The sequence below is a fragment of the Leptonychotes weddellii genome, chromosome 12 (assembly GCF_054177405.1).
Source record: "Leptonychotes weddellii isolate Sample4059 chromosome 12, ASM5417740v2, whole genome shotgun sequence".
NCBI classification, from domain to species: Eukaryota; Metazoa; Chordata; class Mammalia; order Carnivora; family Phocidae; genus Leptonychotes; species Leptonychotes weddellii.
In genome coordinates this window covers 72,292,930-72,318,848 of record NC_138380.1, presented here as the reverse complement: position 1 = coordinate 72,318,848, position 25,919 = coordinate 72,292,930, and the positions used below count along the sequence as shown (strand labels likewise).

The 25,919-nt window shown below is 35.2% G+C and overlaps 1 protein-coding gene across 1 annotated transcript in view; it reads right to left on the bottom strand.

Moving 5' to 3' along the window:
* Positions 1-25,919, bottom strand: part of PCLO (piccolo presynaptic cytomatrix protein) — a 346,987-nt gene that overhangs the window by 34,010 nt on the left and 287,058 nt on the right. The window contains exons 18-22 of the mRNA XM_081800627.1: positions 21,817-21,910; positions 20,588-20,659; positions 18,678-18,858; positions 16,851-17,045; positions 278-407 (exon numbers count right to left, since the gene is read on the bottom strand). Of these exons, the coding sequence (XP_081656753.1) occupies positions 278-407; positions 16,851-17,045; positions 18,678-18,858; positions 20,588-20,659; positions 21,817-21,910 (672 nt within the window). The remainder of the gene's footprint in view (positions 1-277; positions 408-16,850; positions 17,046-18,677; positions 18,859-20,587; positions 20,660-21,816; positions 21,911-25,919) is intronic.

The following is a 25,919-nucleotide window of genomic DNA, read 5'->3' as shown; positions in this document are numbered from 1 at the left end:
ATTATTGTAGCAGTTTTTCTATTAAATACAGATTGCACTGATTAAATAGTCCTGGAAGTGACCAGCGTTCATCCTTAGAACTGGCTAAATTAACCCAATCTTTCCCGAACAGTCTATTTTCTATGGAGGCATACACAGTTGAATTGCTTCAGGGACAATGAGTCAGAACTGGATAATTATCTAGTTATTTCCTATTAAGTGTTAAGCAAAGCTTACTCATGTTATAACTTTGTAGTGGGAAAAAAAGAAAAAGAAAAAGAAAACCCCCCACACTTACATCCGTGGAATAGGAAATAGATTGGTCTCCCCTGCAGTGTTGCTGCTTCCTTCACTGTCCACGCTATACCCGCTGCCGGAGGAGCCGGTGGACACGGAACTTTCTGCAGGCCGGTGATTGGCAGGCTTCGCTGCATGGTGTGGGAAGAGTCAACACCACAGTCAATCAATGAAACTCCCATTGATCTCCAAAGGCATCATTCTACGTTTTCTTCATGTACATGGATAATGAAACAGCTCTAGCAAGAACTCCACATGTCTTAATCTGCCTGTCATTTTCTTTTCCTTAACCAATAAGGTGCTGTGGTAACACTAAGGGCTTGGTTATTTTTATTGGACATAGAGGTAAAAAAAAAAAAAAAAAAAGAACACAATTGTTTCTAGGGTTAAATCATCAGATTTTTAGACTGAGTTAAATAGTATATAACCAGTCTATTACTATTATCATTATTACTGGTTCTCTCTGTGGTTTATTTGTACAGTATTACAATAAGGACAAACAAATATGAATTTGGGCTATTTCATGGAGAAAGGAGTTTAGAAAGACTTGGGTAGAGAGAAATAGTGGGATAAGGGAAAATTTCTTAATTATTCTCCATATTAACCGATAATCTGTTTTTCTCCTGAGAAGTGAAGATGTAAAGTAGAACAGATGGTTTCAAGAAGTGATTGAAGAATTCTGTGCTTGTTTGTATGTAACAACTATCTCCAGCAAGTTTTTAAATTTGAAGATCTTTGCTTCCCCTTTGGCATTTCTTCATCTATGATTGGGACTTGTTTCAATAATTCCTTAAGTTTGATTCTTTTGGATAAAGCAATCCATATTCCCATGGAAACATTGTAATTTTGTGTTGTTTCATGCAGTAGGAATACAGTACTAATATTGTTAGTGGAGTTCTAGATCAGAGGAGATTTGGGGGGAACATTTGATGCAAAAAACAGAAGAGAAGGCAAGTGTTTCCTCTTCTTTTTGTGGAGAGAAGCTTCTCTAGGCAAATTTTAAAAATTATTATTATGTTTTCTGCCACAGGGTCAGAATTCAAAGGCATGAGCTTTGATCATACTGACAGGATTTGGAATCCTAGCTCATTCTAGAGTAAATCTAAACAGTCTCAGCTTTTGCATTTGAAGATAATGGGTTCAGTATGCATACTTCAACTCATAAGATTGTGACCATGAGGAGTGAGATAAAGAGATAAAGCAGGAGCTCAGTTACTTTCTCTTCCTCATCTTGTGATTTTATTTGTTATACCCCCAACCTCTTCTGCAAGGTTTTCCTGTCAATCACTGCTCCCTAGTGCCTTTGAGCATACCTAGCCCCTGATAATAAATTTGCTTCAATTTTCTTTCCAATTCTAGACATGTTCTAGGATACAAAAATACTTCGAGTCTCTCTCTTCTATAAAAACACCTGTGTTCAATCAGGAGTTTCTTAAGCAGTTGGATAGATTCACACTGCGGGCGAATCATTGATAATCATTGAATGACACTAAGATATCTACATTTTCCTTAAAGAGATGTATACAAACACAATGACTCTTAATCTGGTGGAATTTTAATAAAACCTGTACATCCAAATGAAGGGAAAACTACAGACATTGTGAGGGAAACCACTTGAGGACAGGAAATCCACCATCAGGGTAATCGGGATCAAGTCTCACAAAAGTTTTGGTTTTTCCCCACTTCTCCACTTTTTCCTTTTTGGGACAACAGATTCTCTAAAGCCACCAGGACTTGTTATAATATCTATTCTAGTGATAGCAAGATCACTTTCTCAGAATAGAGAAATAAGGAAGAAATGTTGGGAAATAACAGCAGGTATCTGTAAGTTGGGACTAGCTATTTAGAAAAAGGCTTGAATATTGTTAAATAACCGGTCACCGATCAATTACTAGCAACCCCGAGTAGATTTGAGGAGACAGAACGATAGTTATAATGTTTGATATTTTCTATGTAGGAGAAACCCAGATGGTGTAGTTAGTGCTAACTTAAGGACTTTTTAAAAGGATAACTTAAAAAATATAAATGACTATCATATATGACTATGATATAAATTATGAACATTTGTAAATAAATTAAACTGTATAATCAAACACATAATGAGTCAGATTAGTCAACTGGTTGTAAATAAAGGAACGCTGCCACATTTTTTGATTGGCATTATGTAATCCAATCAACAATATTGTTAATATTTTTTAGTATGATATTGAATGAAACACTTTAATACCATCAACTGGAAAATCTCAATATACTACTTTCAAAAACAAACCTATATGCTAATTTTTAAATCAACTTATTTTTACTAGATTAAAACAATTTTCAACCAAGATCCATCTCGCAATGCACCAAAATAGCTATTGTAGCAGAGCTGTCTTATTTAAATTTCAAAATATTCAATCTTTTCTATCTGAACTTTGATTTTACCTGATGCAATTTCTAGTTCTATTTCTCTTCTGGGAAATCTGAGATGTGTGCAGAATGTAAAACAATATAACAAGAAGGAAGGAACAGGGGTAGAAATAAATTTAAGGAGAGCTTTTCATCTTGTCTAGGTGAATAGAAATCTCATTTGGAAAGTCTATACAAGTGCTGTCAATTTAAATGCAAACAAATAATAGTTTATAAGAAACATAAAAAGAAAGAAAACCAAATCTAGAGAACATATACATATATTGGAATAAGTCTAAGTCTACCTAACATATTTGGAAAACAAAATTATATGTTAAATTTGAGTCTAAAGAAACTTCGGGCAGTTAGAAGTTAGGTGAACAATTCACATAAATGGAGATGTTTGCCATCATCTTACCAAAACATCTGGTGCTTGATATTTTTTTTTTTTCCTAATCTGGTATGGAAGTGTAGGGTAAAGAGAGCCTGATGTCCGGTAGTTTCTAAAAATGAATTCAACTAAAAATGTAGAAGAGACCTTTGCTTTTTACTGGGCTATAGCTACATAGCATAAAATGCAATTAAACATACAGAAATGCAGAGGTTTTGATAAACTGGGACTAAAAACCCAAGTATTTTAAGAGTTCTTTATCAGATGCTTGAAACAATGCGTATATTTACTAATTTTTTTCTCTTGAAACAGTCTCCAAATAAGAACGTGTCAATTCTCTTACACTGAGCTAAACCTGCATTATCTCCAACACGTTAATGAATAAAGTGCTTTTACAACTTGATATCCAAGGCTAGATCTCAAAGTAATTGCAAGGCATCTCATGATTTTGGTCACATTCTTTACTTTGCCTCTCAAAGTCCTTAACCATCTGCTTCTTTCCAAATGTATCTCCTGTCATTCTCCTTTATACACTTTTCACGGAAGCCCACTTAGACCGCTCACACTGGCTCCCTTTGGTTTGGCTTTTTTTTTTCTCCTGAGCTGTAGCTGGGCCCGTTCTTCTGATTTTGTCATGCCTTTCTCTGCACCTGTCACTTTCTCATATCGAAATTGTACTTGTCCGTAAAGGCCCAGCTCCGACTGCACCTGCTCTGTGTATTTTCCTCATCTTTCCACTCAGAAGCGAGCTCTTCTATATCCGTACTCTCCTAGCACAAGATCACAGGTCTGTTTCTGCAATGACCACTTTCTATCTTTGGCTGTGGTTGTCACATTCATGTTGCTTTTGGAAGCCGAGCCTGTGTTTTCTCCACCATAGCCTTCTCAAAAGCTTATCCTGGAACTATGCTCAAGCCATATTTAATGAAATAATAATAAAATTAATAATTCTTTCCCTTAACAACACAACTCAAACATCCGAATGATTAAGTAGATATTTTACTTTTCATCTGGCTGTGTGCATTATGCAAATCATAAATCTCTCATTAACAGCACTTGATGTGGGAGGGTTATTTTTTTTCCTCCATGTTTTGTCAAGGAAACTTGGGGCAATGCAATTTTTTTTTTTTTGGAGTTTTAAAAACAGAGATGCAACTTTAATCTGTCATATGGTAGAGAAAAACGTGATCACTCAACTAGGTGTTTTATTTTTTCCCAATCCCTCCAAAATCGGTTTAATTGAAAGGAATATTTAATGATAACACACTAAACATGGGAGTGCATAGTTTTGTGAATTTAAAAAACTAACAGACCATGGATATTTTATAAATGTATTTAAATTGGAATGATAGTAAGAAATAATATGTACAGTCACATTCCATGGGAGAACAAGAGGGTGTTCTTACAGACATTAGTATTTGTGCTGGTTCCAAATCTGGATGTACAGACAACTGGTGAACTCTGGTTTATATTTAATATATTTAAATATAAATATAATAATATTTAAAATAATATTTTAAAACATTAAAACTAAATATGACTTTCAACAGACTCATGATTCCAAATTAGTAATTTTTTTTTTTTTTAAAGATTTTATCCATTTCTTCGACAGAGAGAGACATAGCAAGAGCAGGAACACAAGCAGGGGGAGTGGGAGAGGGAGAAGCAGGCTTCCCGCAGAGCAGGGAGCCCGACGCGGGACTCGATCCCAGGACCCTGGGATCATGACCTGAGCTGAAGGCAGACGCTTAACGACTGAGCCACCCAGGCGCCCTCCAAATTAGTAATTTAAAACTATTCTACCTTTGCTTTATTCTCTTTAAATAAGAGTTTCAGAGATCATGGACCTATTATGCTTGAATATATCATGTGCCTGTGTATTGCACATGAGAAGTGTTTCTTTTATGAGGAACCGAGGTTTACTTAATAATAAAATGCATTTTGGAAGCCTACATTTTTGTGTCTTCTTTCTTTTTTAATTCCTATTTGTACTATCAAGTACCAACGAGGAGAAAGAATGTAATCTCATAAATATATGATGGGATAAGCCCACTCCCGCAGAGAGGGTTCCTGTACCCTAGAGGAATAAATCCTAGAGTGTTAAATCATTTCTGTCCTCAATTATTGAGGGGGCATTTCAAGTAAACACATTTTACCTTCTGTGAGGCAATTCAATCTGTTTTAAATTATTTTTTGACCTCTTCATTTTCTTCAGATGGGAAATAGTTAGACATCATTTTGTTTTATTACTCCACTGTGGCTAGCCTTAATTAAACCTGGTAGTGTCTTTTTGACTGCACATCTGTCTTCAATTAGTTGGCTCTGTTGGTTTTTTCCCCCCTCAACCATACTTAAAAATGCACATCTATCACTGTACCTACCACACGAGGGCAGCATTAGGCTCACAGTCCGTGGAACAGAATTGTAGACTTTGTATAATTTTGGAACCATGGAAATTAAAAGCTGGCAAGAACTCTAGAACCATCATTTCGCCTATAGAAAAACTAAGCCCTAGAAAGATTAAGTGATTTGTTCCGCGTCACACACTAATCAAGGAGAGAAAGAAAAGAAAAACTAAAAAGTGCTAATCCACTTTTCTGTCACATCCAATTGTCTCAAAGTGAGATCGTGAGGTCTCTGCCTACCTCAGAATTCCGGGCTTGGGATACAGGACCACGGCCTTGCGGCCTGTGATGTTCTATCGCTGGTTTAAATCCTTGGTCCAGCTCAAAGATATATCCAAATATTTTAGGAATAATTTATAATGTTGGTAGTCTATAATTTCCCAAATTACTTGGTGGATACAGTATTAATATTATCTTCAGAGATCAAAAATAAGTCAGTCAATAATGATTTTGTTTATTTCGGTAGCTTAATAATGGAACTGAAATGACTACTTTAGATATTATGTATTTATAGCATATATATATATATATATGCATATATATATTTTTTTCTTTTGCTAGCTTTAACTTTAACCTAGCTGGACATTATTTGGTGACCTTTTCTACTTTCTCCCCACTGCCCTTCCCTCTATCCTTCTATTCTTATTGCTGTTTTTCTGGTTGTTATTTTTACTAATGAGATCTTGCAGTTTTATCTCCTTTGTTGATTTGCTTTGAATGTGAACCTGAAAAGGTCAGGTTCTAAGTTCAATTGTTACCAGCATGATTTGGTAAGTTTTCCCTTGAATTAGGTCCAATCACATTTTCTCTGTTCCCTATGACAGTTTAGGGGCATTAAAATGAAAAAGGACTTTAGAAATTTAATACTTTTTAATATTACTTCAGGATATTCATCATCTGATTTGGAAAAATTCTAAAGAAACCAGCCCCTCCCCCCCCAAAATGGCATATGGGTACTTTCAATACAGCCACTTGTAGGAGTTTCCACATTCTTCCAAATTACAAGTTTTTACAAATGAAAGTATTAAAAACAGCTCAGACTTCTACGTCATTTCTTTAAAATGGCAAATTACGGGTGAATATAATCTCGCAAAGTTACAACAAACCATGAGAAATGGAATGTCACAATGTCTTTTTTTCCTTATAAAAAATCAAAGTATGTCCCTTAAGATACTCCATATTCACATAGTAGCTTCTCTCAGAGAGAAAAGAGGTGTGAGGTCTGTTATTTGCTAAAATCCAGGAAAGGTAGTAAAGCTTAGTCTCGTTCACACTCTTCCTTCTCCATCCACATAGGCCTTGGGACTGAATTTGCAAGATGTTTCAATTATCATTTCAATCTGTTTTTATCTAATGCTATCAGTAATTTGCAGGTATTTCCCATACTCACTTATCATACACTCTCTAGCTTTGTAGATAATGGGATTAATGATAACTTCCAGGAACAGAAGTAATACATAACTTTAGTGTAAGAGGTGTTTGGAAGTGAGAGTAAAATTAAACTAATAACATAGTGGAGAGGATTTTTTTCTTACATAAATATATGTGATGGCTCATTATGCTATAGTTCTTATATTTTTGCTAGAATGTTGTCTTTTAAGTACATCTCCCTTTTTTAAGCTTTTTGGTTCAGAACTAGTTTTCAAAGAAGTAAATAAAATATTTAAATGTTTAATATTTAAGTTTACTAAATAAACTAATACCAACATTTTAATATTTAAAATATCTAAAATGAATACAATTTAAGTGGAAACGAAAATTTCCTAGTAACTATTGGAAAAAAGCTCGATTAAGATACTATCATAAATGAAAATTTTAAAAAATCATTTTATCTTTAATAGATTTAGGCTATAATTCTAGTTGTGTTCAAAGAGATAGAATCAACAAAGAATTATATTAAGTACCAAGTTTTGGTTTTGTGCTAAAATATGCTAACATAATTGTTACAACACAATAAAGATTTTTATCTTTAAAAGATTAATAGGGAGAATCATATTTGGAAAAAATGCAAGATCTGAATTAAGTTCTCAAGAGAAGCTCTTACTTTTACAATATTCATTTAATTCTACTTTGAACAAGTATTCTCTCTCTTGCAGTTTGCTTGCAACACATGCAGGATTGTTTGAGTGGAAAGTAATTTAAAAATAATGTTTTGAAAAATGTTCTTACATAATCCTGAAATTCCTAACTTAGATCAAGAACATGTAGATAACAAGGATGTTCTCCTTAAATGGAATCCAAATAGTTTGATTTATATAAACATTTTGCCCAAAGCAGACTGATTTATATGGCTAACATTATAACAAATACTATTATTTTTCATATCATTCAAATGTTGTCAGTGGCCACAGAATTAAGAGGAGTTTGGACAATTATTTGATCAATGCATGTCCCATCCTATGGGATCTCACTTCTCTAGTTAATCTCATTAATCTCTCTACTTTCCCCAAATAGATCATTTTCAAATACTTTCTCTCCTCCTATAGGTAGTTATATCCTAGGGGACTGTAAAGATTATTAGGAAGAACCAAAGCCAGGACAAATAAAAATATAATTAATTATATTTCCAGATATTTCTAAACATGAGGATGTTTGATTGCATATAAATTTAAGACAATGACTATGCATTTTTTTCTTTTTCAATCGCAGTGGAGCAAAACTTACACTTTTCCCGCTCTTCCTAATTCTTCCCAGATATCTAACTGGTTATTCAATAAATATTACTAGGATGGGAGATTCCCAGGGACGGTTATTTTCATCTGTTTTGTTCACTACAGGGTCACTAACTCTTTGAGGAGGTTCTGGAACATAACATTCATTCAAAAAAATTATATATGAATATGAATAAATGATGAGCAACTAATATATGTAATTCAGATAATATTGTCCACAAATGATATTTTCAGAATTCCCTTCTAGCTTTAATTACTTAAAAACACATTAAATTATTACTTGAAAATTAAAAATCAAGAGTTAGGTAAGAGGTTAAAAAACTTAATTTTTTCTCAAATTTGAATCAGTGTGATGATCCTCAGTTTTTCTTACACCAACAAAATTAATTTGATCTCTATGAAACCAGTAATATAGATACTACAATAGAAGATAAAAGAAAACTATTTATAACAATTGTTTTTCCAATCAGCCTTATCTTTAAGATAAGGATGCAAATAAAATGTATTCTATCTTTATAATACACCCTCTCTATTTTAGGTTGGGAGCAGTTTGATTAAAGCTGATTAGGCAATTTACCAGTCAAACTGTGAAAGTAGTAAGTAATAAATATGGACATACATTCATAATTTGACCTAAATCAAGCCCAATAAAATAGTTTAAATATTAAATGAAAGACTGTCATTTGTCCATCTTAACAATTATAAATTAACATTAGATGAGAAAGGAAAGAAGGGATTCTGGAATACAATATAAGAGAAAAAAAAGCATAGAAAATTTAGAGACAAATATGACAATTAGATCTGGGAAGAAACCTCCAGTTACCCACTGTCTTTGGCTACTGGAAAGATTATGACTGTGCATTCGTATAGATCAATGGCTCTTAAGCATTTTGATCTCAAGACCGCTTTTATATTCTTAAAAAATATTGCATTCCCCTAAGAACTTTATTTTATGTGAGTTATATCTATCAATATTTATCATATTCAAAATGAAGAAAATGTAGAATAAGCAATTGATAAGCACATATTCCATTAGCATTCAAAGCAATGATGTCATAACTTCTCATGTAAATGTAGGAAAACCCCAGTGTACATGAAAAAGAATGAGAGGGAAAAAGGCAAATAACACTTAATATTCTTGTATTTGATCTTGTAAACCCTAAAAGTGCCCCAGGACACACATTGAGAATTACTGGTCTAGATCTACCATAACAGAAATGAAGTATTAACTATGAAAATAGAAGAACCCAATTAGCATCAGCTTTTTTTGACAGTCATCTTAAACCACTATATACAGGATTATTCTATCGTGCCTTTCATTTTTTAATTTTATACTTGTAGTAAAAAATGTCAAGCTGTTAGGCTTTCTTAAAAAGATTTATTATTATTGATATTATTCTTATTAACCTCTCTAGCTTTGGAATTTGTTCCATCCAGAACTTCATAACTCTACAAAGTAGAAGGTCTGAACTAAAAATTATATGTATCAAAAAGTCATGCTTGTCTGTGCTACTCTTGCTTTAAAAACTACCTTATGGTTTGCAGAAACCCACAATAAATAATATTTGGCAGGCATAAAATAACACACATTCTTCCAAAAAGGGGTTTTCTCTACATAAAGTCTTTAATTTGCTGGTACCTTAATAGTTGGATGAAGCCAAAATAGTGACTCAACAGTGATTTACTTTATGAAATGTCATCAGCAATGAGAATGCTCTATAATAAACTAAAAGCATGTAATAGATCCATATAGAGAGAAGTTTCAATTATATAGTAAAAAAAGTCCATTTTTTAATACCTTTTTCTATAGATGCCAAATTCATTTTATATAGTCAGGTAAAATTATAATGTGACCTATAGAACTTCAGATAATGTGGCTTTCAGTCTGAAATGTGTTCAGGAGGAAAAGTGGATTTTGTTCCTGTACTCTTTTAAAAACAAATATGGCAGAAATTTTAGTTCACTGTTTTGCTTATAAGTTTAAAAAAAGGGTGCCATGCTCCTTTTATCAAGCATTTTCTTCTTAAAAATGTATCTGTTTTTGTTTGATCTGTAATATCAATATTTTGATTACTGTTCAAATTATCAATTTAATTAATTAATTTTTAGCCTTCAGTATCTCCATGGAAATCTTCAGTTATCTTACAGTATCTTAAAATATATTGAGCTATGAAGCTATGACTGTCTACATTATTCCTATTCATATATCTAAACAACTAAAGACCCCGATCAAAATTCTGCATTTCTGATATAATATGTTTCCATTTAAAATCAGTAAGTATTTTTTTTTTTTTTGGCTCCTCAACGATTAATTGTATATTTATACATTCAACACAGTAACAAAAGAAAAAGAAAAAAAGGATATTTTCAGAGTCTGGCTCAGTACACATGAAGGTTCCTTTCATCCTATCCCACCAACTAAGCCCCCTGTCTGTCCACCCCCTCCCATTATCTTGCACAACACAGAATAGGTGAACTATCACGGTTTTACATAATGTAGTACATGCAGATGAAAAGTGGAAAAAATCAAGTAATTCATGGATAGTTAGATATCTGGACTTAGGCAATACTGTTAAGTAGCCCGATGGTGCCTTTGACATTCGTCTGCCTCTCCTTAGGTAGTGTTTCCCCCAGGTCCATGATCCCGCCTACCCAAGCGATCACATTCCCAGCCCCATGCTCATATTGTGCCTTTTGTCCAGGGTCCCGCACTGTGTCCCCATCAGCCTTCTCATGCTCCATGCTTCTCATTTCTTTCCTCCATCAGCATTTACTTGCCTGTCTCATTTCCTCAGGGTCCTGCTCCCTGGTGGTAATTTGATAAAGTAACTTTTTAAAAAATAATTTCTTCAAGCCCAAATAATTTGCATTTTAAAAATTAAGTTGAACTTTGCTAAAACTGTATCATAAGCAGCATTTGAAGGGACTTTGCCATGTTAAAATTAGATCATGTCTTCATGGTCACATCCAATTATACAGGCCCATAGCTAGATCGTTTGACTAAGGTGCAGCCATATTGAAGCCAAGCTCAGATACTTGGGTAGACCAGTTGGTCTTGTTATTCATGTCAGATGAAATGAACATATAAATCCCCAGTGTGAACCAGACATGTGGATGGCTTGGTGCAGACCCACAGCTATTACTGGAAAAGAACAAAAGTACCCATGATAGTAGATCGGTGGATTCACCTTTGTGAATAAACATCGATAAACAAGAGACAGTGTCACATGGTCAGAGCTATATACATTTACTCTCTGTGACTTTGCATGTATAGCAGAGATATTCCTGGCAATAAATGTTAAATGACTAAAGAAATATTTTAAAATGCGTAATCATTCTTAAGAAAATATGGAAACTCTTAAAAAAAAATTTAGAAGAGCATTTTGATCTTCACAGACAACAAAGAAAACCCTCGTCCCCAGAAAAACAGGCACAGAACTTTGAAAGCTGATATTATCCAATTTGAGTCCCTCAGACTTTGTTGGATGTTTACTGTGTTCAGATCATTACAGTTTCAATTTTCTTTTCATTTTCAACTACCCAAAGTTTTATTTAAGTTTGTATTTTTACATGAACACATTGAAATGAGGAATGCAAATCTGTTTTTATTAACCTCTTACATACGTGACAGGAAGACTTCACCTCCAAATGAACTCACTTTGATTTCTCTTCTGATTTCTCCTTTACTTCCTTTTGAACCCTCTCCTTCCCAGAAACAGAGAACGCTAAATTCTTTCTGACCAGAAGTGACCATCTACTTCCAGTCAGAAGAGAATGGGACACAGATTACCTATCGCCCTTTGTCACCAACAGTACCCTCTACTCCCGGTGCCCGTCCCGCTTCCCAGCCCGGCCACCCCCTACCACTTGCCCAAGACAGCAGCTCCCACAGAGTGATGGCTTAGTAAGAGTTCACCACGACAACCTGCAGATATGAAACTCTTCTGTGACAGGTGCTGAAAATGAGCCTTATTGAAAGTGGAGTTTCCAGCAGTGGTCTGTGGAAGTAGCTTCAGGCTTTTCTCCTACAACTTGGCCACTCCAAGGAATGCTTAATCATAATTCCTGCACACAACTTATTCAATGGTTCATCTGCTCTCCTATCCTCTCCAACCCATTCCAATGGCTCTTATCTCATTTCCCAGGGTGGAGGGACATTTCTCCTCAGCCTCTGTTACTGTTCCTAATTTTAAAATTCACATAAAATCTTAGTATCAAACAAGAATAACTCAGGAATTTCAAAATGCACTTACAATATAAAATAGTGGATGTCAACTAAGGTTTAAAGAACGCTTCAATCTGATTCAGTTTGAGTATGGTTTAAAAAAAATAACTATTTTTTAAACTCTCCTCTCTGGTTGCTGTCACCTTCTAAAATGGTGGAGCCTGTGTTCAGTCAAACCAACTGGCTTGGAACAAAATCATTTCCAGGGATTTCTAAATACAAAAGAGTTGTTTAGGCATCAGGATTATCTGGCACAATCTGTCTAATCTTTCTTTTCACGGTTTCTAGCGTGCAACTAAACCCCGGGGGGGAGAGAGAAAGTTCTTTCTGGCTCACTCCATAATTCTTGCTTGACCCATATTTTTGCTACTTCAGGCAGAAATCTGCTGAGAAGTTCACAAAGAAACATTCGAAAGGCTCTTTAGGGACAATTTTGTCACCCTTGATAGAAATGACTACAGATGTACACACGGTCTCTACAGACTCTGCTTACTGCCACACTGGGTTCATGCATGAGAGGGATTCATTTCCTTGGGTTTGTGGCAGCTTAATTTTCAGCCTTCAGAAAAAAGGATCATGTAGGGAGAGCAAGTCTAAATTGTATTCTGCCATCATTTCTAGCAACCTCTCATCATTTGTAAGAACTTAAGTGACAAATAACAAGTATGTAAATGACAATTGTTTTTACTGAATTCAGAAGAGTTTGATTTCAGAGGAGCCAACGTATTTAGGAAGCAAAGGTTTAGGCCTAGAACAAGGGTCCGGTTGCCGATTCTAGAAATTTCTGTGTATTCTATCCATCATCCCAGCCCTCTCTCTGATTGCTCACTCAGAAAACAGGGATAAGAATATCTGCCATGAAGACCTCCTTTACCAGTGTGATAAATGAGAAGATGGGTGACAGAACACTCGATACAATGTGAAGAACTGTTCAAATGAAGGGCATTATCATCAGAATGCAGATGGGACTGTGTGAACTCCATTGTGAGGTTTGAAATGGAAGGCTTTTATCTAAACACTTAAAATTAATAATAATACTTATTTATGCAGTTAGTGAATGAGAACTTGTTGGCTCTTTGTATGTTTCCATCTCATACCAATTTTTCTACGCTTTAAACTAATTCTACAGCATTTTATATAAATTTAATCCTATAGCATGTTTACTCTTAATTGGCAAAATGCATGGATGAATTATATTCTTGGTACATTTACAGTAGCAGGGAAATAATTATGTTTTAGAAAGCGGCATTTTATCTTCAGTACCAAATTAAACAAGAAAGCAGGTTATGTTATCTTGATTTCAATAGAGAATGGCTCCAGGATTCAGTCACAGCACCGTACATGGATGAGAATATCCATTACAGCATTACGCAAAGAAAGGGAATTAAACATATTTTGCTATGAATTTTAAGAACCACGTCAAAAAAAATCAGTCAAAATATTACATAGTAATACTGAAATCATGATAATTTAACATAGAGTGAGATAGGGAAGCATTTCATTACTGTGACATCATTATGGAATACTTGAAGTAAGAAAATGAGTAACTGTAAGAAACCAACTGCTCATTTGATAGAGAAAAAGGTAAGAGGAGGGACTTTAAGTACTTTTGGGAAGTAACAGTAAGCTAATTAGAAAACGGAATCCATGCACAGGGGATAATTACCTGGCTAATTCAGAAAACATCACTGTGCTTTATGCCACATACATTTTCCACTGCCCCTAAATATCTGATTTGTTGGGACAAGGACGTATTAAAAATGGTAGTTTTTGGAGAATTAAGGGAAATACAACAGGAAAGTATAAAGCTTGATTTTAATTTGGGGACAAGTAGAGAATCGTAAAATCAAATATTTTCGGGTTGGAAGGGACTTAAGGGGGTACCGCTATCCAATTTTTTTAAAACCCTTTATTTTATAAGTGTTTTTGAATTAAATCTGAAGATAATTTTATAATCACCCTCGTTTGATTCCTATCACTGGTGGTGATACTCTTTTCTTTGGGGAAAACTCCAGGAGTGTTGGGGTCTGGCTAGGGATGGATACAAACTTGTTTTCCTTTCTGAACACGGCTACGGAATCAAGTTTAGATGCACCTCCAAAGCCAGGGCTCAGGGGATTTGTCCTCCTCTATCCAGGAACCCAAGAAGACTGTGGAGTAGATCAGATGTGGGAGCCAGAAACTGTGGACGTATTGCCTAGAAGAGCCCAACCCCAATTCACCCTCACATGTTTATGTACGCTTGGTGCTTTCATTTGGTCATAATTTTCCATCTAGCTAATGATGTTTCAACATCAAACTTGGTTCCACTCCCAAAATGTTCTATCATAGAGGTCTCACTAGCAATGGAACAGTAACTAGCCATACTCTATTGCAAGGAATCAAATGAGAAAGCAAAAACTGACACACTCATTTTAAGCTGCATCATATAACAATGGCTCAGAACCCAGTAGTTTATGAATGAAATAAAGATACTTTATTTATTACACAGGCACTTGGATATTCACATGCCCAACACATCTGATACACTTAACAGCTATGGAAACATGAGTGGAAAATGTCTGTTTGTAGGATCAAGAGAGAACTTTCACCATGTAAAGGTGAATTAGTGCATTAACAATTTTCCCCTTACTTTCCTCTAAGGATTTCCAGAATCCACTGAAGTTTTAAAAAGTTACACTTGAAATAATATGCAACAAAAACTGATCTACATTCCAACTGGTATGCTAATTTGAATTTTGAGCAGTTTAAACTTTTATCACAATGCAACATATTTATAGTCATGCTTGAACAGATTAGGTTAGTAGCATGCATTCCATTCTGCAATATGAATATTGTTAATCTAGTTCCCAACAGAAGTCAAAAGATGCCCAGTGCATAGAAAAATACAAATCACTGTAGTCATATATTATGGGACTGATTTGGGGACTTACACAGTGATGATGAAGTCCTGAAATGCCATGCCCACAAAAGCACATCAAAAAGTGGATAAACAGATTTGATCAGACAATCTCTAAAAAATTAAAAGATGAGGGCTTTAAATGTGGGGGATGTTCTTGCTGTGTGCTTTGCATAGCGCCTTTCTGCTCACCTCCTTCTGGCTTGACTGGTCCATCAGACACCACCTTCCTGAGGGCTAGCTGGCTTTGGTCTTGGTTGCCATTGGCTGGTGGAGGCAGATTATCAGACTGAGTTCTCTGAATGGGGAGGACGCCCGCTATGCTGTGTCTGTGCTGCTTCCTGGCATGATTAGACTGACCGCTTTTATGTGCTGCTGAGGCAGTGTGGGTGGAATGGAAACCCAGAGTACATATCCTCGGATGGAACCAGCTTCAATGTCACTCATGCAAACAGAAGTGATCTTTTGCTCCATCTCAAGAGGCTGTGTTTTCAAATGCCAAAACGACACCGCATGCACAGCACTAGAGGGCTTAAAACTGGCTGTTTCTCGGGAAATGAAGACTTGGGGAGATGGGGATAACATCGATCTCTCTCCACGATCTGGCTAAGGCTGCTTGGAAGCAAAAGGGCAGCTCCGTTTGTAAGATCTCTGCACTCGTTCAGTTTTTCCATATCGACTGACTACATTTTCGCAAATTAAATGAAAATACAGCAATTAAGATGGGTGAGTTGTGATTCTTTAATCGGCCTCTTGCCTGTATAAGGACTTCCAGTGGTTAGAAAAGAAAATAGCCTATAAATTCTCTGATATCATATACAAAGTGTGATCCAACAGAATGGACCCGACTGTGCTCCTTAATGAGGGGACATGGCCTCATCACATATGTCTACACATATAATTAATATTATGTACTTTTTGGAAAATATAAGACATGATTTTCTTCACAGATTTTTTTTTCCACTAAAAGACTAGAAAGTTTCCCACATGGAAAGCTACAACATTTCACATGCATAATTCATTAAGGTTTCTAAGCTTGAAGTGGCCTTCTCCCCCCCGCCCCCCTCGGCTGGAGAATTCGACTGTTGGTCGCATTACTCTTCTGCCCGACAATTTTTGAGTGTTTTCAGATGCAAGAATCTCATCTCTAATCTGCTCTAAATGCTTGTGTGTGTGCTTTTTTTTTTTTTTTGGTGTAACGCCTGGAAAACTGGCAGCCACTTGTGCTCATAATTCCCAGATTCTCAAGGATATTTAAGCGCACACGAAAAGGACACACGACACTGCTTTGCCTGCAAATGTCACAGACACAGCCACCAAATACTATGAGCCAGGTTGGAGGGATGGCGGAGACAGAGGGGAAACAGCCAGTTTTATTGCCGTCCACGTAAATAAATAAACGAAACGAAAAATCGAAGTAAGAAAGAGCAGATTTATGTCTTGGTACTGTTGTGACACGGACAGAGGGACAGAGGATGGAGGGAGCAGGGTCTGCCAGAACACGGAAAGCGAACGGGGAAGGACAGCAGGAGAGAGAGGCGACAGATGAACAACACTAAGCTGCCATGCTGAGGAATTTATTTGCGTCTTTTACTTGGTTGCAGGCGGAGCTGCTGCACTGTCGCTTCGGCAGCAGCTATGGCAGCCCCTGCATCTTCCAGGTGGCTCTGGGTGACGCTGGTTTTGCTCTGACTGCGCGACGGTCCGTGAGAGCGCAGGTGGCCTTCGGAGGAGGATTTCGAGCTACCGGGACTACTGTGGGATTTCTCAATGGTGGGAACCTGCATGTCTGGTTACAAGAGGGTGAGACGTGAGTTAACAGCGCTCCAGCGTTCCCCCTGGCAAGCTTGGTCTCACATAATTTGAGACTAAGATTTATGTTAATTCTGTTTCCTTTTGGGCTCATTTATGCAACTGCTTGTCACTCGACGATGTGATTAAACGTTGGGGGAACAGTTGTGGGGAGGAACGTCAAAAGGATAATCATGTCGAGAAGACAGAAGTCTGAGAAGAGGACACACATCTAACTAGCCTCATGGAAATGCGTATGTTAACTTTCCGTATCGCCAAGCAACTGCTAATTCTAGGAGGGACCAGGCAAGAGACAAGAGGCTCCCACGGCCACAGAGGAGTTTCCAGTGAAAATGCAGGGAATGCCCGGATGGAGGGGTGTGCGTCACCAGGACACATTAACAGTGGAGACTGGAGAATCGTGTCTCAGGGGATTTCAGAGAATGTATATAGAGATCCCACATTTACTATGGCCATCAGAGAGAGAGAGAGACAGAGAGAGAGGTCTTTATGCTAATGATCTTCCAGGAAGTTAATCAGGGCAGAGTTGATCTGGCCAAGTGGGATCCATAAATGATCTATAAAGCTCATTCACAAGTCATCTGTAGCCCTCATGGTAGCCTGTGGTTTGTCATATCAACTCAGTGGCCTACTGGACTCGGCCTCGTGGTTTTCCATCTCCGAGAACACTTGCACCTGTGACCCATTCCTTTCTAATGTGCAAAGAAGCACTTTTCAATTTGATGTACTTTCTGAGGAGAGAAGGGAGCAATACTCAGGTCCAGTATAAACATTTAGAGTTGACACTTAAAAATAGTTCAGTGTGCCTAGGTAAAATACTACATGGTTATCTCATCTAGGCAGTAACTCGGTTTATGGTGAAGATTGATGTTGTGTGGTAGGATAATCGGCAATGAACCTCTCAAAGGAAAAGCCCATTCAAATGGGAATGCTGTGCATATTGCCAAACCCAATGTATAACATTACCATTTCAAAAATAATGATAGTGGTTTAAAAAAATCATAGCATTAGCTCGAGGCCAACATTTAGGAAAGGTTTAGGTAAATTTCAACACACCAGTTGTTTTGGTGACATAGGGAAAATGTTCTTGGTATGGTAAGTAAAAAGCAGGATGCAAAATTATATATGCTCATATATTACATATATAATATATGAGTAAGAATATACCTATGAAAAATAGGGGTTTAAACAATGAGAAGAAATATGCATAAATGGTAATGATGAGTATGTCTAGTCAATGGACTGTTGAGGATTCTTATTTTTCTTTATGAAATACCCCAACATATTTGATAAAATCGTATTATCATGGATTTTGAGAGCTGGAAATAATCCAACAGCTCATACAGCCCAACTCCCTCCGTTGTACTGGTTGAAAACCAGAGTCGAAGAGGTGAAGATCATGAAGTCATAAACCTGATAATGCGCTGATCTGAAACTAAAGCCCATTTTTCCTGATTCCATATCCATTACTGTTTGCAGGATATTATATTACATACTTTCCAATAGAATCCAACATTGTAAAATATATTAAATACACAGGCACTCATATTCAAGAAGTTACTGAGTGAACAAATAGAAAAAAGCTTTTTCTACTTGAAATATCTCCTACCCTTGGATGGGTCAGGGAAGATACCATGGCTTCTGCTTTTGATGACAGATGGTTTTGGAGACTGTTGGCTGCCCTGGCTGGAATGAGCCTTGCCATGATCAATACTTTCAGTCTGTTCTTTGAGAGAATACCATCTTGGAGTGTTATCGAGATGAGATGTGCTAGATAAATCAATCAATACCTGAAAAAATGCAGTAAGTCAATGAAATTGATATAATTCATCCATTACTTTTATCTGTGATCTGAAATTTACTCAAGGATATAAGCCAAAAGACATAGTATGACTTTGAGGATGACAAGGCTGTCCTCCTCATTTTTCTTTACCCATGACATTGGGAACAACATCTTGTGCATATTAGATGCTTAATAAACATTTGATTAGGGGCACCTGGGTGGTGTAGTTGGTTGGGCATCAGACTCTTGGTTTTGGCTCAGGTCATGATCTCAGGGTTGTGAGATCGAGCCCCACATTGGGCTCTGCTCTGCTCTCCCATTGCCCCTCCCCACTGTGTACTCTCTCTCTAAAATAAATATATATATATTTTAAAATGAACATTTGATTAAACTGAACTGCATAAGATCTTCGACTATAAATTATTTGGAGATGATGTGAAAAGGTAGTCACAACTCAATCTCTTTATGAATGAAAGCTCTCTTTTACTAAATGAACACATTTTAGTACTAAACTTGGATATCTTTTTTTTTTAAACTCGGATATCATTTTTAAAGATTGCTTTTAGTTAGGAGAGGGACAAACTAAAAAAGAATGGGTAATTTGCAATTACTAATTCCCTGTATTTTAAAACATACTTTAACTCATATTTGAAATAGGGATATGACTAACAATTTATGATGAGAAAGCACTGTATCATGGTTTGACTGGCAGCATTTTTTTCTTTCTTAGTGGTTCATGAGTAATATCCCATTTTACAATTGCTGGCATTTTTAAATTTGATGAGAAATAAAAAAAATGAGAACCAACACAATGGATATATGCTCTAGGTTCATGTCAACAATAAATTACAAGGACTATAATAAATCAGTTTTCTGAAATGAGACATTAAGTCTGATAGAATACTGCATTCTAGAACTGTCCAAAGATCAAGATTAGTGCCAGGGACTGTACCAGCATGGAGCCTGCAAGTAAAGGTCAAATGGCCTAATTTTGATAGTAAAGAAAAGTGTGGAGTCTTGGAACCAAACAAGGTCTCGTGTCACCTAGACTAAACAACTGTTTTCTATTGTTTCTGGGAAGGGACATCATATTGTCTAGGTGTTATTTTATTTTTGGAGAGGATTTATTTTTTAACATTAATTCATAACTTCTGCTTTAAGTAAAGATTACTAAATATATTTTTTGAAATACTATAGATTAAAAAAAAAAAACAGGATCTGACTCTGCCAGATTTCATGATTAGGGTAGATTCCATGTGAACTTATATAAAACTGATTTTTATTGTTTTCTCCTACTTCTATTTTGCCTCGTAAAATATTTTGAGAGATTTTTCATGGGATACTTAAAAGAAATAAACAATGCAGAATGCCATATCAAGTCATTGATAGATGCAGTGAAGAAGAGCAATTAAATACCTGAAAATGCATTTTAAAAATCTAGCTCATTTTATAATAATTTATCTCAAATTTGGATTCACAGCATGATTATATATCTACCAGCAAAACAATAATTCATCTACAAATTAGTTATAAAGTACATCAAATGATAGAGTGAAAACCATTTCTCAAATTACTATTCATCCAGTCAAAGAATAAATCAGGAAATATATCCTATCCACCAAGGGGTTTTAACCAAAATGATTATCTAATAAGCTTAAGAAATATGCTTGTATCAATAAATTTTAATTGGTGGTTTATAATGAAAGCAAATGAAGAAAAGGAAATCAGATGCTCACCTCACCAAGAAAGTCATTGGAAGAAAATCTATCATAATCCCAGACTGTCACCTCCAGTGTTTTCTTCTTGAGCTATAGTTTAAATCAAAATGTTATTAACCCCACAAATTTTCATCACACTCTATTATAGATTCATTTATTTTCACTTCCTTGAACTCTTTCCATTTGTGTAAAAAGTCTTCAGATTTTATCTAAAATGTAGGTTTATATCAAATATTATATAAAATATCAATGATTTTATAGTCCAACCTACTGTTTGTTCATGAGACCTCAAACTTTTACTAATTCCCTGTTATTCTAAGCCCCCACTCTCGATTTTTATAAAAAAAAAAAAAAGTAGAATCTATAAATGCTCTTTAAATACATGGAATTTAAAGGATGAAAAACTGTCTAGGTTATTTGGATAAAATATTTAGATTGGAGTTTTTTGGTTTTAGTAAATCACCAAAAAATATAGTAGCATTCTCTAATTTCTGCAGGTAAATTTAACTTATTTTAAATTCAAGAACCCAGATTACAATTTGTACCCAGCTTCAACTTCATAATCAAATTAGAAATCTTCCAGAGGACAAATCATAAATCTCCTTTAAAATCCTTTAGGCTAGTCATCTGTATGTCTTGGTCTGTACAATTTAGCCCCACAACGCCAGGTTCTTAAGAGGCCTCGATTTAGAGAAGAGATGAATTCCTAAAATGTTGCCTGGAGCAATAACACATTCATATACACTGAATATTTTCTTTGTATTGTTTGTGAAAGTCAAAATACAGCCACCTATTATTTTTGCAATATATACATATCAAATCATTATGGTGTATACCATAAACTTATACAATGTATTATGTCAATTTTCTCAGTAAAACTGGAAAAAAATGAAAGTGATTGACCAAAATTTATAAAAAGTATATGGCCAGTTGGAAAATATTTTCCCTTAAAATATGATAAATGTGGCCCAGGCTGTTGAAATATTAAGATTTTGCAATAATTGATGGCAAATGTTCCATTGGTCTTATTTATTTTTTGGCTGCTTTGTCAAAATGCACACATTTACACTCATGGTAACTTTGCACTGTATCCATTTCCTTTCACTGGCTACATTTATTATTTGTATTTTACTCATTTCTTTTTGTTTGTGTGGCAAAATTGATAGACCACAGTCTTGCAATAATTTTGTCATCGGATTTCTAATATTAGCCGAAAACTCTCACATAGAAAATTAATCATTGCATACCTGTTCCATGGAGATACTTTTATAAATTACTGTTTGATTCCACTCAGGATTAAGACTTTTTTGAACATATTTAGTCCTCCTCTTGTACTCAGCACTGAATTAGAAGAAAAAAAAAGAGTTATCTTGATTATTCACTTTAACTGATGACTTCATAGTCAGCTGGAAGGGCATGCAGACATTTTAAGATGATATTTTGTTTTAAATCATTATGCAATCATCCCATCACCTTCCTGTCTAAAACCTTACTTTAAGTTGAATACAAAATGACAATTTAAAAATACGTTGGATGCCTTTAGTTTTATTTGCTCTAAAGTAGTTTTTAAAGAAAAGCTTTTAGGTGTTCTAACTATACCATAATTTTAGAACCTTTCTCTTTCCTGAATGCAGGAGACAACTGCATGAACTATATGGTAACATCAATAATAATTTAAGTATTTCCCTTAAATAATAATTTGGTATTTCACTTTCCAATAGTTTTACTTCTAATCGTGTCCACAAAGCCAAATGGTCTTTCTTTTTTTTTTTCTATTTAAAATTATAATAATTGTTTTGACTGAGGAAAGGATGAGAAATGTTTGTTGCTATAGCTGAAAATCCATGAACTTTTGTTACCTTGTATTTAAAGTATATTTTGACACTCTTAGTAAAGTAGGATATTTAGTTATAAAGCAATTAAATATAAATTCTTAGTTTATGTCAATAGCCCAGATAAATCATTATAAACCAGATCAAAATAGTTCCTCATTCCTTATAACTTGGGGCATTTGAATTTTTCCTTGACTTTTCCATTCCCTCTGAGCAACAGTTAGAAGTTTATATCCCAAACCTATTCTAATTAAGACAAACAGAACATCTATAACTGACATCAACCAGCTGATGGGGTTGGAATTATTGTTGTTTGCTATTAGCCAATGTTACCCACACAGATGAGGTCTTCATCCAATCCTCACTGCCTTTTTCCCGAATTTTCTGCCTAACCTTATAGCTGAGCTCCTAGATAATACTTCAGCTCCAGTGGGCAGCAGAGTCCTGAAAATCAACCTACTCATCTGGAGTTCTTTCATGTGCTCTGATTTTACACGTTGTCTTTTCTAAAGGGACAGGATCCTGACCCTTGATTTGTTGTTCTATTCCTAACTATGGGCTGACTCACTTGCTAGTTCCTGGTCTCTAGCACTGCCACATCCTGGAATGCCTCCTACTGTTTCCCAAGCACTAATTTACTCTATCCGTTCTAGATAGAGCTACTGAGAATCAAGCTCTAGTTCACCACTCACTTTTAGAATGTCTTCTCTCTTCAGCTTTATTCTCTTTCTTATCAGCCACACGCAACAGCATTAATTCCCAACATTGACTGCATATTGGGATCACCTAGGAATCTGAGTTCTGAGGCTACCAAGTAGGGCCCAGCGCTGCATCCATATTTCTCTGCTCTGCACCTCCAAGGAGATCCTGATTTAGTAGGTCTGGGGTGAGGTTTGAGTATCAGAATTTTTTTAAATCTCCCAGGTAAGTCTAAGGTGCAGATTGGAAACCACTGAACTTACGTTTGCCAAGGCCCCATGTGTCAGCCATTGTGAATTGAATCCAATTTAAGAAATAGAGCATCGCTCTCATCACTTCTAACCAACTCATTTGTGTAAAAATAAGAGCAGGATTTGACCATTTTTTCATTCAAGACAAATTGCAAAAAATTTGGAGGAAATGCATATGTGAGGATTTAAAGAAACAGGAATTCTAATAGACTGTAGACAGTATAAATTTGTACACAGTTTTTAGATGAATTTTAGATGAAACTGGTGAAGTTTAAGTTTATGGACCCAAATAACCTAGACAATTCTACTTTGTCTTCTTCCACCTTACAGTTTTCCCACCTGTGCACAAGGAATGTGTTCAAGAACATTCATCGTAACATTGTTTCTATAGCAAGTTAATAAGATAATATATAAATACATTATGATATATTCTTTCAATGAAATAGTAAGCAGCAGTTAAAATAAATATACACTTCCATATATTAAGATGGATAAATCTTGAAAAAAGTTGAGCAAAAAATGTACAGAAGGATAACTATAGTTATCGTGATTTAAAATTAAAATCCTATGAAATAATACAGTAAACTGTTTATGAATACATGGATATAAAATAAACATATAAAAATATCGTAACACAGTTTGGGAATTATAGGTAATAAATTCTATTTTGTGGTTATCTCAGGTGGACAGGGGAATGGTTTCAGAGGGCTTCAGAGGGTACTTATAAAATATTTTTAATTAAAAAAATGAAGCCTAGATAGCAAAATATTAAAATTTGATGGAACTAAATGGCAAGAACACAGGTATTTGTTATTTTCTATAATTTTCAGTGATTTTTGAAATATTTTACAATACAAATTCAAAATAACTTTGGTAAACTATGTTCCTTTATAGCTTATGTTTTTGATTTTTTTTATGATGACATAGGAAGAATGGATGTGACCATTTTCAAGATAATGGCAAGCCTTGGTTACTCCTTTAGAATTCACGGCTACTTTTCTAGGCAGGTATACTTAGAAGAAAAACGCATGGCAGTGTAAGTTTTAAGGCTTCTATTTGTTTTGGCCTTTGTTACTAAGGTAATGAGATCGTGAGGAAACATAAGGATAAGATTCATAATACACTGGAATAGTAGTAAATTATTTTTTTCCAATGCTGAAAAATTAAATGCATAACTTTTTAAAAAGATGGTAATTAATGTCAAATGCAAACTCAAGTACTTCACTAAAATCCTAGATATGTCAATATATATGAAAATAGTCTGTAATATTTAAATGTCTTCCAAAGAATTCATTATTCATCATCTTTTCTGAATCTATGAATAATTGTTACTATAATTTTTCACCTGCATATTTTGTCATTTTTTTCACTTTTACATTTAGCAAAAGTTCTTAATTCATGTATGAAAAAGCAATTTATAAAGTAAGCACATTAAAATAAAAATAGCTAACATTCATTAAAAGCTTAGTTTTTCCCAAGCAGAGTTCTAAAAGCTTCTTATGTGTTAACTCATTTAATCCTCATGGCAATTCTATGAGACTGGATGGAAAAAAATGAAGCTCAGTAGAATTAAGGTATGTTGGAAAGGCTGCATAGTTATTAACTGGTAGGACCATGATTCAAACATAGGGAAACTGGTTGCTCTCCTATATGTGTAATAGAAATTACATACAATATGTGTGTATATATACACATATCATAAAAAATTAGGCCAGCGTTAGAGTTGTTTAGGGAAATTCTGACTAGTATATCCTAAAAGAGTGTTGTGGAATGAAGGATAATCACTACAAATATTTATTCTTGCCCAGATCCGCTCAGAAATAACCACAGTTGGGGGGAATTTTAGGTTATTAGTGAGTTTGATTCTTCAATTCTCTCCAGACTCAAGGTCTGGATTAATGTAGGAATTCACAACTTGCCTCCACTATTTCTGGTGGAACTGTGTAAATGATAATGCAATCCTGTGCAGTTTTTTTTTTTTTTTTGGACTTGAATGTTATGCAGAGATGATCGCACAAAGCCATTCCTTCAATAACACTTGCTTTATAACTACCACGAACTGACCATCTTGAGCATGATCCCAATGGGCTGTGCTGCCACTTTACAAAATTGAAAACTCAGCACTTCTCACAACCACATCAAAATCTGGACTGACAAGTTGAAGATGAGCAGGTTAGCAGTGGGATTCTTAAATGTGAGCATAAATTAGGTTGAGAAAAAAGTAGAGTTCATTTTCCTTTCCCTTCTTTGTCTGGAAAACACACTATATTCCCTCACGGGAAAATCGCAATAATGATATTATAGTAGGACAATTAGGCCGTATCTAATAATCAGAGAAGTTTTTTAAGAAGGGAAAATAAAAAGTCAATTAATCAAGATGGGGCACGGTGCTAATAAAAAAATTAACCCTCATTTCCTTGAAGTTTTGACTAACTTCTTTTCTCTTTCATTTTTTAAATTATTGACCAGTTACGTTCTCATAAGTAGATAATACTTTTAAGACAGACAGAAAAAGATACTTGAAATTCAATTATTCTCCCCTATATTAGCAGAAAAAGAGTTTTCTGA